At 59.2% G+C, this 14,682-nt stretch overlaps 1 protein-coding gene across 1 annotated transcript in view; it reads left to right on the forward strand.

The window, feature by feature from the left end:
* Positions 1-14,682, forward strand: part of CAMTA1 (calmodulin binding transcription activator 1) — an 869,135-nt gene that overhangs the window by 786,264 nt on the left and 68,189 nt on the right. The window contains exon 11 of the mRNA XM_057695058.1: positions 4,632-4,766. Within this exon, the coding sequence (XP_057551041.1) occupies positions 4,632-4,766 (135 nt within the window). The remainder of the gene's footprint in view (positions 1-4,631; positions 4,767-14,682) is intronic.

The following is a 14,682-nucleotide window of genomic DNA, read 5'->3' on the forward strand; positions in this document are numbered from 1 at the left end:
AGAGAGAGAGCTCCCCGTGGAGGACTAGGGGTGGGAAGAGAAGTAGGGGCGGGGGCCCCAGGTCAGGAGCAGAGCTGGCCCGTGCCAGGGGCCTGGTGAACCTGGGGTGGTCCAGCTTGAACCTCAGGCTGCCCTAGCTGTCTGCCTCGCCCCACACCATCCCCCCAGCCTGGGGCTCCGGAGCTAACGTGGACCATTCTTCTCTCTCTTTCTCTCTCTCTCCATGGCTGCATGCAGCGCCCCAGAGCAGAGCACCGCTGCTCCAGGGCTGGGCTCACGTGCTCAGCTTCCACTTGAACGCAGCAGCCTCTGCCCCACGAACATCCCAGGGAGCCAGGGCCGCTGCCCATGGTGGCTCCTCTGCTGGCCCTGCCCCCACCGGCGGCCCGGCTGGCTCCCACTCAGCCCCCCTGCTCCCAGGCTCCCAGCACCCCTCCTGGGGCTGGAGCACAGCCACCTGGACGCCAGCCAGGCCGGGTCAGCCTATCACAGCTCGGGGCTGCGTGCGGCTAACACAACCCCTCACCTCCACTGGCAAGGGAGGGGGAGGGGGCAGCGTGTTATTAAACTATCCACTTATCACCTGCTGCTGGAAAGGGACTGGCCCAGCCTATAAATAGACACCACTTCCTGTACCTGGCTCTCGCCTGGCTGAGGACCCAGACCTTGCCCGTCCTGAGTTATCTGACCCCTCCAGAGAAAAAAAAAGAAAAAAAGACTGGCCTTTGCGTGCCCTCTGGATGGTATCCCAGGCCAGGACCTGGCAACTCCAGGGCGCAGGAACAGTCACATCATGCACATCCCAGAGCAGCCAGTTACCATCTGGTGACTTGAGCCCAGGGGTTGACCTCTCTGAGCCCCCATTTCTCCATCTTGAAAAACCCCCGGCCAGATGGCGAGGGCTGAGAGGAGGGCAGGTCTAGGAAGCTCCTGGCTCACATGCTCACTGCGTGAAGCTGCTTGTGAGTGAGACCTCGCGCTTTCTGCCTGGCGGGGGGAGGGGAGGGGCAGAGGAGGCAGGGTTGTTTAGGTCTCAGCAGGCAGTTCTCCCAGCATCTCTGGGTCTCCAGAGCTGGCAGGAGAGTCTGCCCAGGTCACTGTGCCTCCCAGGGGCTCAGGTTCCCCTAACTTCCTGCATCTTGGACCCAGGGAGGCTCGAGCTGCCTGAGAGCAGAGTGAGGCCCGCCCTGTTCTACCCCTAACTGCAAAGAAGGGGTCCCTTTTGGACATGGCTGTTTTGAGGCCCAAGCCGAAATCTGTCACCTGTAAGACCGCACTGGGTGCTATATGCATTCATTCCTTTCTTCATTCATCAAGCAGTTTGCCAGGTCCTGGTAGGCGCCTGGAATGGACCCAGCCCCTAACCCTAACCTTGACCCCAAGGAGCTCTCAGTCCGGGAAGGAGTTGGTCATGCATACAAGCCACACCCTGGGGGACGATGCTGGCTACTCAGGGACCTCTTCCCTGGGCCTCCCAAAGGCTCAGGGAAAGTGGAGCTGATTTTAAAGAAGGGACACTTAAAGCCAGAACCAAAGTGGCCTCACCTAAAAGAAGGGCTCGGAGGCCTGGAAGCACAGCCAGGCCACTGGAGGAGCTAGAATGACACCGGAGGAGGGGCCACAGGGGGTGCAGATGGCCCCTGCCCACTGGCCTGGTGCACGTGCCCAGGCAAAATGGATGGGGAGACGTGACCCTGACCAAGAACATGGTTCTGGGCGGCTCCACCTCCATCACTGGCCGCAGAAGACACACAGGCATGCCCCCTGCAAGATTCCAGTAGTGTTCCAAGGTCAGGAGGGGCACATCCAAGTCAGACCACTGAGCTTGGGTGAAGCAGTGGTGAAGGAGGACTTGGGATTTAGGAAACGCACCCTGGACTCTGGAGAAGATGGAGGAACCTCCCCCGGCAACAAGGAGATGTTGCTTTAGGGCTTCTGCACAGCCCCATGCTGGATCCCTCAGAGTCACCAAAGGCAAAAGATGAAATTCAAAATGAGATGAGCAAGTGCACTGCATTTTGAAGCAATTCACTCAACAAACAGGTATTGAGGGGCCGTAACAGGCCAGGCACTGACCCTGGCCCTAGGCATAAAGAGGGGATCAAGACAGACTGGCTCCCAGCTCTCACAGAGCTTACATTCTACTGCAGGAGACAAAAAAACAAACAAGGAAACAAAGAAATAACCAAGATAACTAGAGAAAACTCTATCAGGACACTAGAATATACGGTAATGTGATAAAGTAACTTGGGAAAAGGGAGGTTCCTTTGGACAGATCTCTCACAGGCTGGGACATTAGGCTGGAACCCGAATGATGAGACAGCCGGTCAGGGAAAGAATGGGAGGAAAGCATCCGGCAGACGGCAAAGGAAGTGCAAAGGCCCTGAGGCAGGGACAGGTTTTGTAAGTTGGAGAAATGTAAAGGTGGGGGAAGTTGGAGATGGCTAGATTAGAGAAGATGGCAGGGACCAAACTCATGTGCATCCTTCTAAGTCACCTGAAACAGTCTGATTTGGTTTTACTTGCAATGGAAGCCATTAGTTTTAAGCGGGGAGTGGCTTGATCTAAATTATGTCTTTGAAAGATGACTCTGGGTGTGTGGGAGAATGGACTGTAGGAGGGAAGAAGGAAGCGGAGAAACCACAGGAAGTGGCAGAGGGGTAATCTTTCCCAATTTACAGAGGAGGGCTCCCTCAGGCAACACTCTCCCACTGGTTTACCGTGAAGGCTTTGGAGTGTGTCCCGCCTCCCCTCCCCCCCCACCCACCCCTGCCCCCGCCACCATCCCAGCAGGAACAGGTAGGTCTCAGGTGTGCTGAGAGTGCCATCAGCAGGAGGCTAATGCAGGAGTCCAGGCATCTAGGCAAGACATGATGGCAGCTTGGGTACCATGGTGGCTGTTGGAATGCAGAGAAGAAAATGGATCCAGGCCTGGCTGATGGACTGAACATGGGGGAAGGAAAAAGAGTCCAGGAAATGTCCTGGGTGACAGGCCCATGTGCACCAGGTCCTTTCCTCTCTGTCTCTCCGGAGAAGGATGGGATGCCTTTGGTTCGGCCACCATTCTAGCATCACTGCAGGTGCACACGTGCCAGGAGATGATGGAAGACGAGCAGCAGGTGAGGAGGATCCTCCAGCTGGAACATCTGGTACAGAGAAGCCTTGAGCTCCGCAGGGGCCAGCAAGAGACAGCAGGCTTGCTCAGGGGAGCAGGGCTGAGCAGGCTCCAATGCGGCCTGTGCTCACGCCCTTCCCTCCTGTTGGTAAATCAGGCAAATCTCCAGGGAAGGCGAGTGACCACGAGTTTGGAGATCTGCCCTGGGGACACCATCAGAGCCTAGGGACGGCTGGACTTGGCTGGGGCTCTCTGCCCAGAGAGGCGCGGCAGGCGGTCCTGTGGGGCCCCCTCCCACCACAGAGCCAGCTTGTGACCTGGAGCCCGGGGACCTCCCCAGGGTGGAAAGCACAGGGGAAGAAACCCCACTGGTCATCTTGGGGCAATGACTTCCCGAAGACCGGCTCTGGGGACAATGGTGCAAAACACACACCTGGGACGGAGAGAGGCCACAGGTCAATGAGTTGGTTTCCCCACAGGCGGTGAGGGCTGCAGCAGATGTCCTCAGAGGGAAGCCAGAGCTTTACTTGGCCCTGGGGAGCAGCTGACTTGGACAGCTTCCTCCAGTCTAAGCTTCGGAAAACCGAGTCCAAACAGTAACACGATCCCCGTGTGCGTCCTCCCTGGAAATCTGTCCTGGGGAGGCCCTGGTCGCTGGTTCCAGAAAAGCAGAGCAGAGAGTACAGAGCCCTGCTGTCTGCTGGAGGACAGGGCCTGGTGGGGCGGAGCAGCCCACACACCCCCAGCGGCCACCAAGGCTTCAACAGCACCCTCACCCCCAGAAGTGAAGCAGGTCTCTGCCACGGGCAGGCTCTCCTCTTGACGACAGTGAGAATGTCCCATGTGTCACTCACCCGACCGTTTTCACTGAGCTCCATGTCGGGATCAGAGCAGCTAATGAGGCCCACAAGGGCCGGTCTTCCCTAAGCTTGACATCCAGGCACTGAGGAGAGGCACCACTGGGCTCAGAGGGACAGGCACAGATGAAGCACTTGCCTTCATCGGGGAGGCAGAAGAGCTTCTGAAAACACACGGAAGGCCACGCTCAGTGAGTCGGGACAAGCTTGCAGGAAAAGGCAACACAGAGAAACAAGCACAATGGAGTCCAAAGCAGATGCTGGGCCTGAACGCCCCTCCCCACCCCCTCCATGGACTGGAGGGGGAGGAGTCAGCCAGCCAGGGGGCAGGGTGGAGGACCATCCATCCATTCACTCACTCACTCATTCAACAAATCTGCGCTGAGCTCCCGTCCGTGTCCTCAGAGCAGAGCAGAGGGGCAAACAGGCAATTACAAGCTGAGTGCCGGTGGGGCATCTGGCTGCCTTGGGGCTCCAGAGAAGCTTCCGGAAAGAGGCAGTGCTGCATTTTGGCTTCGAGGAATGAGCAGGCCCAGGCAGGGCTAGTCCACAAAGGACGGTGGGGAGAGGGTCCTCCAGGCCCTGGGGTGGCACACAAGGCTGGAGGGTGCCCATGCCCCACCCCCTCCTGCCCTGACCGCTCTTTCTTTTGCTTTCAGCCCATGACACTGGTCTTGTGACCCTACAAGTTGCCTTCAACAACCAGATCATCTCCAACTCGGTGGTGTTTGAGTACAAAGCTCGGGCCCTGCCCACGCTCCCATCCTCCCAGCACGATTGGCTGTCCCTGGACGGTAAGAACAGCACTTGGGTCACCTTGCCAGGCCCCAAGGGAAAGGGACACTTGGGAACCCTGTGCGCAAGGTGTGAGAAAGGAGGAAGCATCCAGGTTTCCTAACTCTGCTCGGGGCACAAGTCTCACCTCGGGAGGACCAACTGGTCCCCGCCCTTAACCTTGGTCTCTCCCGGGGACAGAGTGAATATGTGAGCTTGGGCCTGGGGATTGCCAGGGCATCTGAGCAGCCAGACAAGCCCCTGAGTTGCTGAGAGGCCCCTCTCTTGACAGACCTGGAGCAACAGGGTCCAAGCATCCTCTGCTGCCCCGCCCCCCACCCCAGGGCAGTTTCCCAAAGCAGACGGAGCTCCTGGAGGCCGTCACCCATCCCAGGGCCTCTCAGAGGCAACGGGCGAGGCCAGGGAAAGGCAGCGCGGGTTGGGCTTCTTTCCGATTCCAAGACCTGGACTTAGAGGCTGTGTGTTGAGTGCTTCTGCCTTTTAGGGAACATGAGCTACACCTTCTCGTGGAAGCCCTCCCCACCCATCACCCCCTGCTTCTAGGCTGTTTTACTTTGACCTCTGCCTTGTAGAGCATCTGACACAAGCCCAGGATCACGATCGCAGATGAGGGTGGAGGGCCAGGGAGCCCCAGGAGCCTCCAAGGGAAGAGGCAGGACATGATAGCCAAGGATGCTTCTCTGAGAGCCGCTGGCCTGCTCCATGGGGGAGTGGGTGGTGGCTGCTCCCCCAGGGGCACCAAAGCTCTGCAGAGAAAAACTGCCAAAGACTGGTGGGGACAGGGCGGGGGTGGGGGGGTGGGGGTGGGGTTGTGGGGGTGCGGTGCTAAGGTCAAAGGCTGCGCTTCCAGGCCGGGGCATGCCCAGGGGAAGCCCTGCAGTTGGCCTGGGGGGCTGAGCTGATGGTCTGCTCTCAGCACCGGGTTGGGGGGAAGGGATAGCTACACCGCCCTTAGTATCAGGGCAGCTGCAGAGGTGCCCATTTGCGGAATACCTTGCTGGAGACCTTGCCGGCCTGAGGTGCTGGGTCTCGGCTAAGCTGACCCAAGGCCCTCTGTGGGGGTCCGTTCCTTCAATTCCCCTCCTCCATCCTCAGCAGCCCTTGCCTTCTCCCCTCTCAGACCTTCCCTTGCTGCTGGCTGCTGGAGGATCTCTCGGCTTGGGTACATGCCTCGGGCAGCTTTCCTGGCCACCCAGTGCATAAATCTCGGCCTCATCCCAGCCCCGGCCCCAGCAGTGACAGGGTGCCTGGCAGCCACTCTGGCCACTGAACCCTCTGAGCTGTTCCCAGAGGTGGCTTTGGGACAGCAGACATCTGTACCCTGGCAGTGGCTGCCTGGGAGCACCGGGCTGGCCTTGGCAGCCACCCTGAGGCTGAAGCCAGCCGGAGCTGTGATGATGACCTGCAGGATGTAACAGAGAAGGGCAGGGTGACCAGGGGCTCCTGTTCAGGAAATCCGGTTTCAGTTTTGCAGAACAAATGGGAAAGGGAACAGGGAACTCTGCAGAGCCCTGGCTCTCCCCGAGGGACCAAGTCACCTTGCCTGGATGGACTGAAGGATGGTGGGACCAGTCATTGTGGGACCTGCCTGGAAGATGGAGCCCTTCAGAAAGCCAAGTCTAGCCAGGCGGTGCCTCGCCTCAGAGCACAGGCAAACATCAGCTGTCCCTGGGGAAGCCCAGAGGTCAGGCTGTACCAGGAGGCTGCCAGCAGGGGAGGATGCTGTGATGGAGATCATGCGGAAGGGAAGCCACCTTCACTGCTTCAGGACAAGCACACCCCTGAGCCCTCTGCCAAGCAGGACCCCTGCTCCCCCGTAGCCCCCTTCACAGGGACTTGGACCTCTGACCTCCATAGGCCTCCAGTTGAAATAAGCATCCCCCCAGCCCCTGGCAGAATGCACACGAGAGATGACAAGAGTTGGGGAGGGGAGGAGGCAGAGCCACCTCCCTACAGAGAGCAGATGGGGGCCCCCAAAGGACCGCATGAATCTCTTTCCCTTTGGACTTAGCCAGGCATCCTTTCAGTAGTGGGAGGGGAAGGGGGGCCAGGGCAGAGGAGCCCTGAGACCCCCGCCGTGCCAGGGTAGAGGAGTAAAACTACCCTCTTGTTCTTTTCCCTCCCCTCCCCACTCCAAATGAATACAAGTGACTTATCTACCCAAGGATCATTTTCCCAGCATTTCACCAGCCTGATAAGTAATAACAGTGGGGGGCGGGGGGTGGGGGGAGCAGAACTGCAGCGGCAGGCCAGGGCCACAGTCCTCCCAGCGCAAAGGGGAGGGCTGGGACAGCCCGGGGGTGGGAGTCCCCCAGGCTCTGGCCAACCCTGTGGCCCGCAGTGAAGAAGTGTGTCGCAGAAGATGCTGCAGAGGCCAGGCCGTCAGAAGCCTTCCTGTCCCCTCCCCTCCCCTCCCGTTCCGCAGCTCCTTCCCGCAGCGCCTCCAGCCCCCACGGTTTTACCGGGGGCAAATTCTCAGTTAGAGCCTCGGGGACGTGGAGGCGCGCGCGCTGCGGCGAGGGCGAGGGGCGGGGAGGGGCGGCGGTGGGACAGGAGGGGCCGAGGGGACCGCAGTGCCCAGCAAACTGGGGCGAGGCGGCCGGGCGGCGCGCCTGAACACACACACACACACACACACACACACACACACACACACACACACACACACACACACACACACACAGGCGCGCGCACACACGCACACGCATGCACACACGCACGCTTGCACGCCCGGCGCAGCTGCAGTGCAGGGGCCCCGCGCGGAGCGGCGGGCAGGCTGCGGCCGCGCCCGCCCCCCACGGACTGCGGCACGGCTCGGCCCTCCGCAGCCCCGGGGGGAGAACGCGGACGTGCGGCCGGGCTGCGCGCTCTCGTGCCGGCGGCCGCCTCCCGCTGCGCGCGCTTCTGGTCCCCCCTCCCCCATCCGTCGCCCTGCTTGCCGTCCTGGGGGCGCTCTTTGCCCCTTCCCCCATCCCAGAGGGGGAGAAATGTTTGGGAAGAGAACTTCTGCTTTCATTTGTTTTTTTAAAAAAATGGATTTGTTTGCCAAACTAAAGGCTGGGTTGGGGACGCGGACATCGAATCGGCGCGCGCAGCAGCCGCGGCAGCGGTGGCGCAGCCTTTGTCCCGGGCGCGGGCTTTGTCTGAGCAGCCTGGCCGGGTGGGAGGCAATCGTCCCCTCGGAGGGTCATCGGCGCAGGGACCCCGCGTCCCCAAAATCTCATCTGTACTCAGCCATGCAGGCGGAGATGAAGCACGGAAACGGGGGAGGAGAGAGAACCGGGAGGAGGGGGCGCCGCCGCCGGCATCTACCCGCTCCAGGCCGACTTTGGGGAGCTCAGTCCTCTGGGTCGCGGGAGCTGCAGCGCTTCCCCCAAACGTAGGGGGCTGACCCACCCCCACCGCCGCACTGTGAGCCCAGGCATCTCTGCCTGGACCCCCACTGCCTAGCACAGGCCGGCGGATTGCGGGCCACAGTACCTAGCTGTCTTAGGCATGATTGCATGCGTGAAGGAGTAAGTGCCCACGGGACACATCAAGAGAGCTTCATCCAGCCCCCGATTCAGGAAGGCTTCCAGGAGGAAGCGATTTTTCCGCGGAGACCTCCAGCCCGAGCAGGCCCCGGCCAGGCTAAGAGGGATGGGAAGGCGTCTCCCAGGGAGAGGAACAGCCGCTTCCTTAGCCTAGGCTCCCTGGGAACTACCAGCTTCCCCATGTCCGCCCCCAGAGGTCCAGAGTCAGAGCACATTTCCCCAGGATGCTTGCATAGGACCCCAGAGTGGTCTGGGGAGGCCCAGCTGTGTATTGGGGGCACCGTTGGACCTCTTCCAGGCCAGAGGCAGTCAAGCAGCCACCTTGCCCTGAGACCATTTTCCGAGGGCCTCTGGGGAGTGTCACCTCTGCCTGCCATGGGTCCTGAGTGTAGGGAGCGTGTGCTGTGTGTTTAGAGGGCCTTGCCGGGGCCTGTGTTTGCAAAAAGAATAAACCCAGGCTGTCCGACCCTGCAGCTCTGGAGCAAGGGGGTGCGGCTCACATCTGGCCAAGGGCACTGGGACACCTTTAAGTGACCCCTGTCCCTGGAAGAGAAAGTGCATGGAACTTCTGAGTGCCCCTTCCTTTCTCTTGAAATCAGCTGATGCTCCCCAAGGCCCTGGCCCCACCCCCACCCCGCTGGGCCCCTCTTCAAACCGGACTAAGCTGCTTATTCTTAGACTATTTTCAATTGCCTCTTGGGCAGCTGAGCTTCCTGTCTGGGTGCGAGGATTGGAGGGACGCATGGATGCAGCTTTCTGGGGCTCAGCCTGCCAGCCACCTGGGCAGGTCTCCTGCTGACCCTCAGGTGGGGGAGAGACCTTGTCATCTCAGGGTGCGGGGGCGGAGGGGGGCGGGAACTCCCATGCCATCTCCCCGGTGCCTGTTTCCGTGGAGGAAGCCTTGGGGCAGGGCGCACACCCCAGCAGTCTGCCCTCCAGCTCACCGGGGCCAGAGGCAGGTATCTGGTCAGCCCCCCTGGCTCTGGGTTAGAGGTGCAGGAAGGTGGGAGCCTTGCCCCCTGTAAGGAGGTGGAGAGAAGGAAAAGTAAGATTTGGCCTCTCAGTTGGGCCTTCTGCTCTGACAAAACCCTCTGTGCTAACAGATGGAAGATGTGTAGCTGGGATGGTCCCCAGCTCTGTTCCCCTCCCCCACCTCCCAGCTGCCTGTCCCTGGCATGTGGCCATGCTCCTGCCAGCCTCTCCCCTGCGGCTGGTTTCTAATAGTAGCCTCCACTCACCAGGCATGGGAGAGCACACACTGACCCAGAGGCCATGAGTGCAGCCCAGGGGCAGCAGGAGGGGCCATTCCAGCCTGTGAGACTGGCCCCCGGGAAGCTTCTGGGTGCTCCCTCCCCCCATGGGGACACTCCGGGCTTTCAGATGAGTGTACTTGCTGGCTCTTCCTGGCCTGCCTACCTACCTCCTGCAGGTCCCTCAGCCCGCCTGCCAGTCACCCTCCTCTGGGCCTGTTGTGTGACCAACTGCCCACCTGGGAGAACTTCCACAGAACCAGACAGAAAGTACATTGCTCTTACCAGACGATGTGGGGGGAGGAGCAAAGGTTAAGTAATTTCAATGTAGCTATTTGAAATGCCACTGTTTTACCATCACAAATACATTTCGTTTCATGGAGTAGGTTGCCAAATTCAGGAGAGCTTTTTTAAATCAGACATAGAGCAGCAGTGAATTGCTTTGACTTTGAAAAGTGCCTTGAATCACAGGCATAGTCATTACCCGAGGGTCCACACCCCCCTGCCACTGGGAGCACTTTGAAGAAGCTTCAGAAGCTTGGACACAGGGGTCTTCCCTAAGTAAGAAGGGACACTGCGAAGAGCCGGGTAACATCACCTGGACTGGGGTCTGGGGCTCCCGAAGTGGGCTAGCTCATGGGTCTCTGGGCATTTCCTTGCATAGCGGGGACCTAAGAGATAAGGTGGAAGTGGCAGAAGCTGGTTTGAGCCAGTCTTATACTTGGGACTTGAAACTGAGTGGCAGGAAGGGCCTCCGGTCTGAGCTGCAGCTGCCTGGCCAGGGCCTCGCTCCAAAGCACAGGCTCCCTCCTCATGACCAGCGTCTCTGTTCTCTGTGGGGGCCACATCGTTACAGATTGGGGTGGGTGTCCTTAGCCCTCCTTAGGCAGAAACCAGGGGGCCTGGTGCTCCGACGTCTCCCGGGGACGTGATCCCTCTGTTTGCGGCTGGGGCCATACCGGATGGATGTGTGAGGAGCACTCTGTGTGGCAGGGATAGGTCACCTTGGGGCTGGGCCTCACCCGCCTCCTTGCAGCAGTGACAAATGGTGCCCTGCAGAGAAACAGCAAGCCCAGCCTCTGCAGAGGCCGAGGAGGCAGCCGCTGCATCCTCATCCTGGCTGTTGGGGCAGGAAGCAAAGTAAAACCCGTGGGCAAAGCCCCAGAGCTCGGACAGGCATGGCCACTCTCATGGGGTCAGCTTCCCGGCCACCTGGGGGACAGGTGGCTTATCCTGCGGTGTGAAGGTGGGAGGCTCAGACCCTCTGATGGTCGATATCCACCAACTTATCCTTGACCGTTGCAAGAGTTTCCTAGGGCTGCCGTAAAAACGTGCGGCCACAGACTTGGGGGCTTAAACACAAACGTGGTCTCTCGCAGTTCTAGAGGTTGGAAGTTCAAAATCAAGGTGTCGGCAGGGCCACGCTCCCTCTGAAGGCTCTAGGGGAGTATCATTCTTGCCTCTTCCAGCTTCTGGGAGCCACTGGCGATCCTCGACACTCCTTGGCTGGTGGCAACATAACTCCAATCTCCGCCTCCATCGTCTTACGGTGTCTTCCTCCTCTGTGTGTCTCTGTGTCTCTGTTTTCTCTTCTCACGAGGACACCAGTCCTTGGATCAGGGCCCCACCCAATCCAATGAAGTCATCTTCTACTTATATCTGTAATTAACTAATTACAAAGACCCTATTTCCAAATAAGGCCACGTTCTGAGGCAGAGGGAGAAGAGCGTGGCCCAGGAGAGAGCAGGCTACGGGAACATTGACAGAACATTCCAGAAGGAAGAGCTAGTGATGGAGACTGAGAAGAGCAGTCAGGGGAGTCAGAGGGACACAGAAGGTGGGGGAGGGGGGTGGTCTTAGAGCCTAGAGTCAGGGGGCTTCACAAGAGGAGGGGGTGGTCCGTGGGGTCAGAGGTGCTAGACGTCCTCCCGTGGATTAAGGACCAAGCAGGCCCTGGGATGCTCTCTCCTGGCCCCTCCCCTTTCCCTCTGCCCGTTCTCCCTGAGGGCTTAGCCCCACCCAGGACCCTCTTTACCGTCTACAAAGGTAAAGGTGCACTGATACGTCCACCTTTGTGCCTCTTCTCAGATCCAGAACCTTCCATCTAGCTGCCCCAGGACAGCTGGGCTCCAATTTTCTTGGGCAAGTCAACATGTCCCAAATGTTAACTCACAACTGTTCTCTTGTTGCCACCCACCCCCTCCTGACCCTACATCTCCTACAACCTCTGTGGACAGTCCACCCAGAAAACCCAAGTCATCCCTGAGATGCCCTACTCACTGCTCCCCAGCCAGCCTGTCACCATCCCAGTGATTTTCTCTCCCTAGTTTCTCCCACTTCTCTCCACCCCCTCTGCCACCTCCTTGACTCGGGCCCAAATATTCTTGCACATCCTACTCGGGCTCCTGGCCTCTACTCTTTATTTATGTATTTATTTTAAGCGTTAAGCTTGCATTCATGAATTTTTTTTAACTTTATTTATTTATTTATTTATTTATTGGCTGCATCGGGTCTTCATTGCTGCTCGTGGGGGCTACTCTTCGTTGCAGTGCACAGGCTTCTCATTGCAGTGGCTTCTCTTGTGGAGCACAGGCTCTAGGTGCATGGGCTTCAGTAGTTGAGGCACATGGGCTCAATAGTTGTGGCTCGTGGGCTCTAGAGCACAGGCTCAGTAGTTGTGGCACAGGGGCTTAGTTGCTCCGTGGCGTGTGGGATCTTTCCGGACCAGGGACTGAACCCATGTGCCCTGCATTGGCAGGTGGATTCTTAACCACTGTGCCACCAGGGAAGCCCCGGGCCTCTGCTCTTGCCTCCTCCCACAGAGGGTCATTCCTTCTTGCAACACCAGGTACTGCTCTGGGCTCCGGGGGACCTTTGTTCTCATGGAGTTTACATCCTAGCGGAGGGAGAAAGAGAACCAACACATCACAGAGGAAACATCAGGGCATTTACAGTGGGCGGCCTGGAAGAGGGTGGCCAGGGTGGCTGCTTGAGGTCGGGGGCCGGCGGAGGCCTCTCTGGGGAGGCACCACGTCGGGAAGAAGGCAGCCAGGCTGAGACCCTGGGGAGGACATTCCAGGCTGAGGGAATCACAGAACAGAGTCCCCTGGGAGACACAGAGCCTGGTGTGTTGGGGGAGTCAAGGAGGCTGCCCTGGTGAGCAGAGCAAGAGGAGGGGCAGCGGAAGGAGAAGGGGCGGGGCCGCGGGGGCCGTCAGCCAAGGCCGGGGGCTAGGGCTTCATCCCGAGGACAGCAGGAGGGTTATAAGCTGGTGCGGTGACACGCTCAGTTATGTTGTCAGGACCACCACGCCCCCTGTCCCCCCGGCTGCTGTCTGGAGCATGAACTGTGTCTCTACTCACAAGGGGACCACCCTGGATGCTCTTGCATCAGTGCAGGCAAGAGATGAGAGTGGCCCCAGCACGGCTGGTGGTGATGAATCCCAAGAGACACAGTCTGGGGACGTTCTGGAGGTAGAGCCAAGGGCCCTGATGATGATTTGAACACGGAGGATGAGAAAGAGGAGGGTGGGCAGTGCCTGGATTCGGGCCTTAAACAGTGGTGGGGGTGGGGGTGGGGACAGGGGACCATTTCTCGAGACGGAGGCGTTTGAAAGACGTGGGAGAGAAGGAATCTCGAGCGGGTCTTGGTCATATTACGGTTGACAATCTATTAGAGTCGCCAAGTGTACAGCTGGGTTTGAAAGTCTGCAGGCCTAGGAGCCGTCTAGAATGGAGGTAAAATTTGGATGTCATCAGCTCAGCGATGGAAGTTAAAGTCATGGGTCTAGAGGTGGTTGCTGCATGAAGGAGGGTGGATAAAGGAGAGGAGAGGGCACAGGGTCAAGCATGGACTCCCCCAGTATTTACATGGCAAGCGGAAAAGTTGCTGGTAAAGGGACTGGGAAGAAGCCTCCAGCGAGAGGAGGAAGATGGGGAGGATGTGACTACATGGAGGCCAGGAGAAGAGGGTGTTTCGAGAAAAAGGACGTGGCAGCCGTGTCAATGCCAGGAGAAGGGGTGCAGAGCACTCCAGGCAGAGGAAACCACGTGTAGGAAGACCCCACGGCAAGAGCGAGCTCCGAGAATTTAAAGAACCCAGAGACGTGGCTGAAAACGCCGGTCGCCTGTCTCTGAGCCTAGACCCTTGACCTTCCCCAGGCTGGGACAGGACGGGAAAGACCTGGCCTGTCCAGGGAGATCTTGTGCAGCAAGAGAAAAGTTCCCAGGCTCTGCTTTTCTTGCCTTGCCCTCTGGTGTTGGCCCAGAAAACCTTCGGACAAGTCTGTGGGCCCCAGGGAGGCAGCTTCCCTGCCCCCAGGCTCAGGGAGACATCCACACCTGCTCTGAGTCCCAGGGACAAACTCCCTCCCAGATGCTCCCCACTGGGGTGCAGGGACTAGAGGCGAGTCCCAAAGCAGGAACAAACTGTGACTCACCCCCCCAAGCGGTGTGTGGATGTCAGACCCAGTGGAGATGGCTCTCAGCCCCGACCACTTGTTGTGGCCGGAATGCGGGAATCCTGCAGATGGGCCCGACGGCTGCCCGGCAGGCCTGCTGGCTCCTAAATCATTTACGTCCTCAAACCCCCGTTATCCTACTATGTCATTTGGATGTGGGTCAGCTGTGCTCCAGGGGGCACAGCCTTGAAGAAAGACCGCTTGGCAAAACTGGGATCCCAGAAAGACCAGCAGGCCTGGGGATACGGCCAGCTCAGGCCAGCATTTTGCAGGCTTCCTTGGCATTTCCTAGGATCCGGCCCCCAGAATGCACCTCCCTGGAAAAGAAGGAAGATGCTGATCTGCTTACCCAGCAGTGGGAGCGACGGTCCTGAGACGGGGAGGCCCAGGACATCGTCCATCAGCAAGGAGGCCGGGCCGGGGGCGGAGCGGGTGCTGGGGTGGCCTCTGGGAGGAAACGAGGTCCTGGAGGTCCAGGAGCTGGGTGAGAGGAGACCCCCGCCTCCCCCGCCAACAATCCAGCTCCTCGCAGGACTGAAGAAGCAAAACAGCCTCTGGCTGGGGCCAAACACAAGGCCTCTCCTTTTAAAAACTCCTAAAAATACACACATTTCTGATCCTTCCCAAGCAGCCCAGGGACTGACCTTGTCTCCTGCCTCTGTGACAACAAGAC

This window comes from Hippopotamus amphibius, chromosome 1 (assembly GCF_030028045.1).
Source record: "Hippopotamus amphibius kiboko isolate mHipAmp2 chromosome 1, mHipAmp2.hap2, whole genome shotgun sequence".
Lineage (NCBI taxonomy): Eukaryota > Metazoa > Chordata > Mammalia > Artiodactyla > Hippopotamidae > Hippopotamus > Hippopotamus amphibius.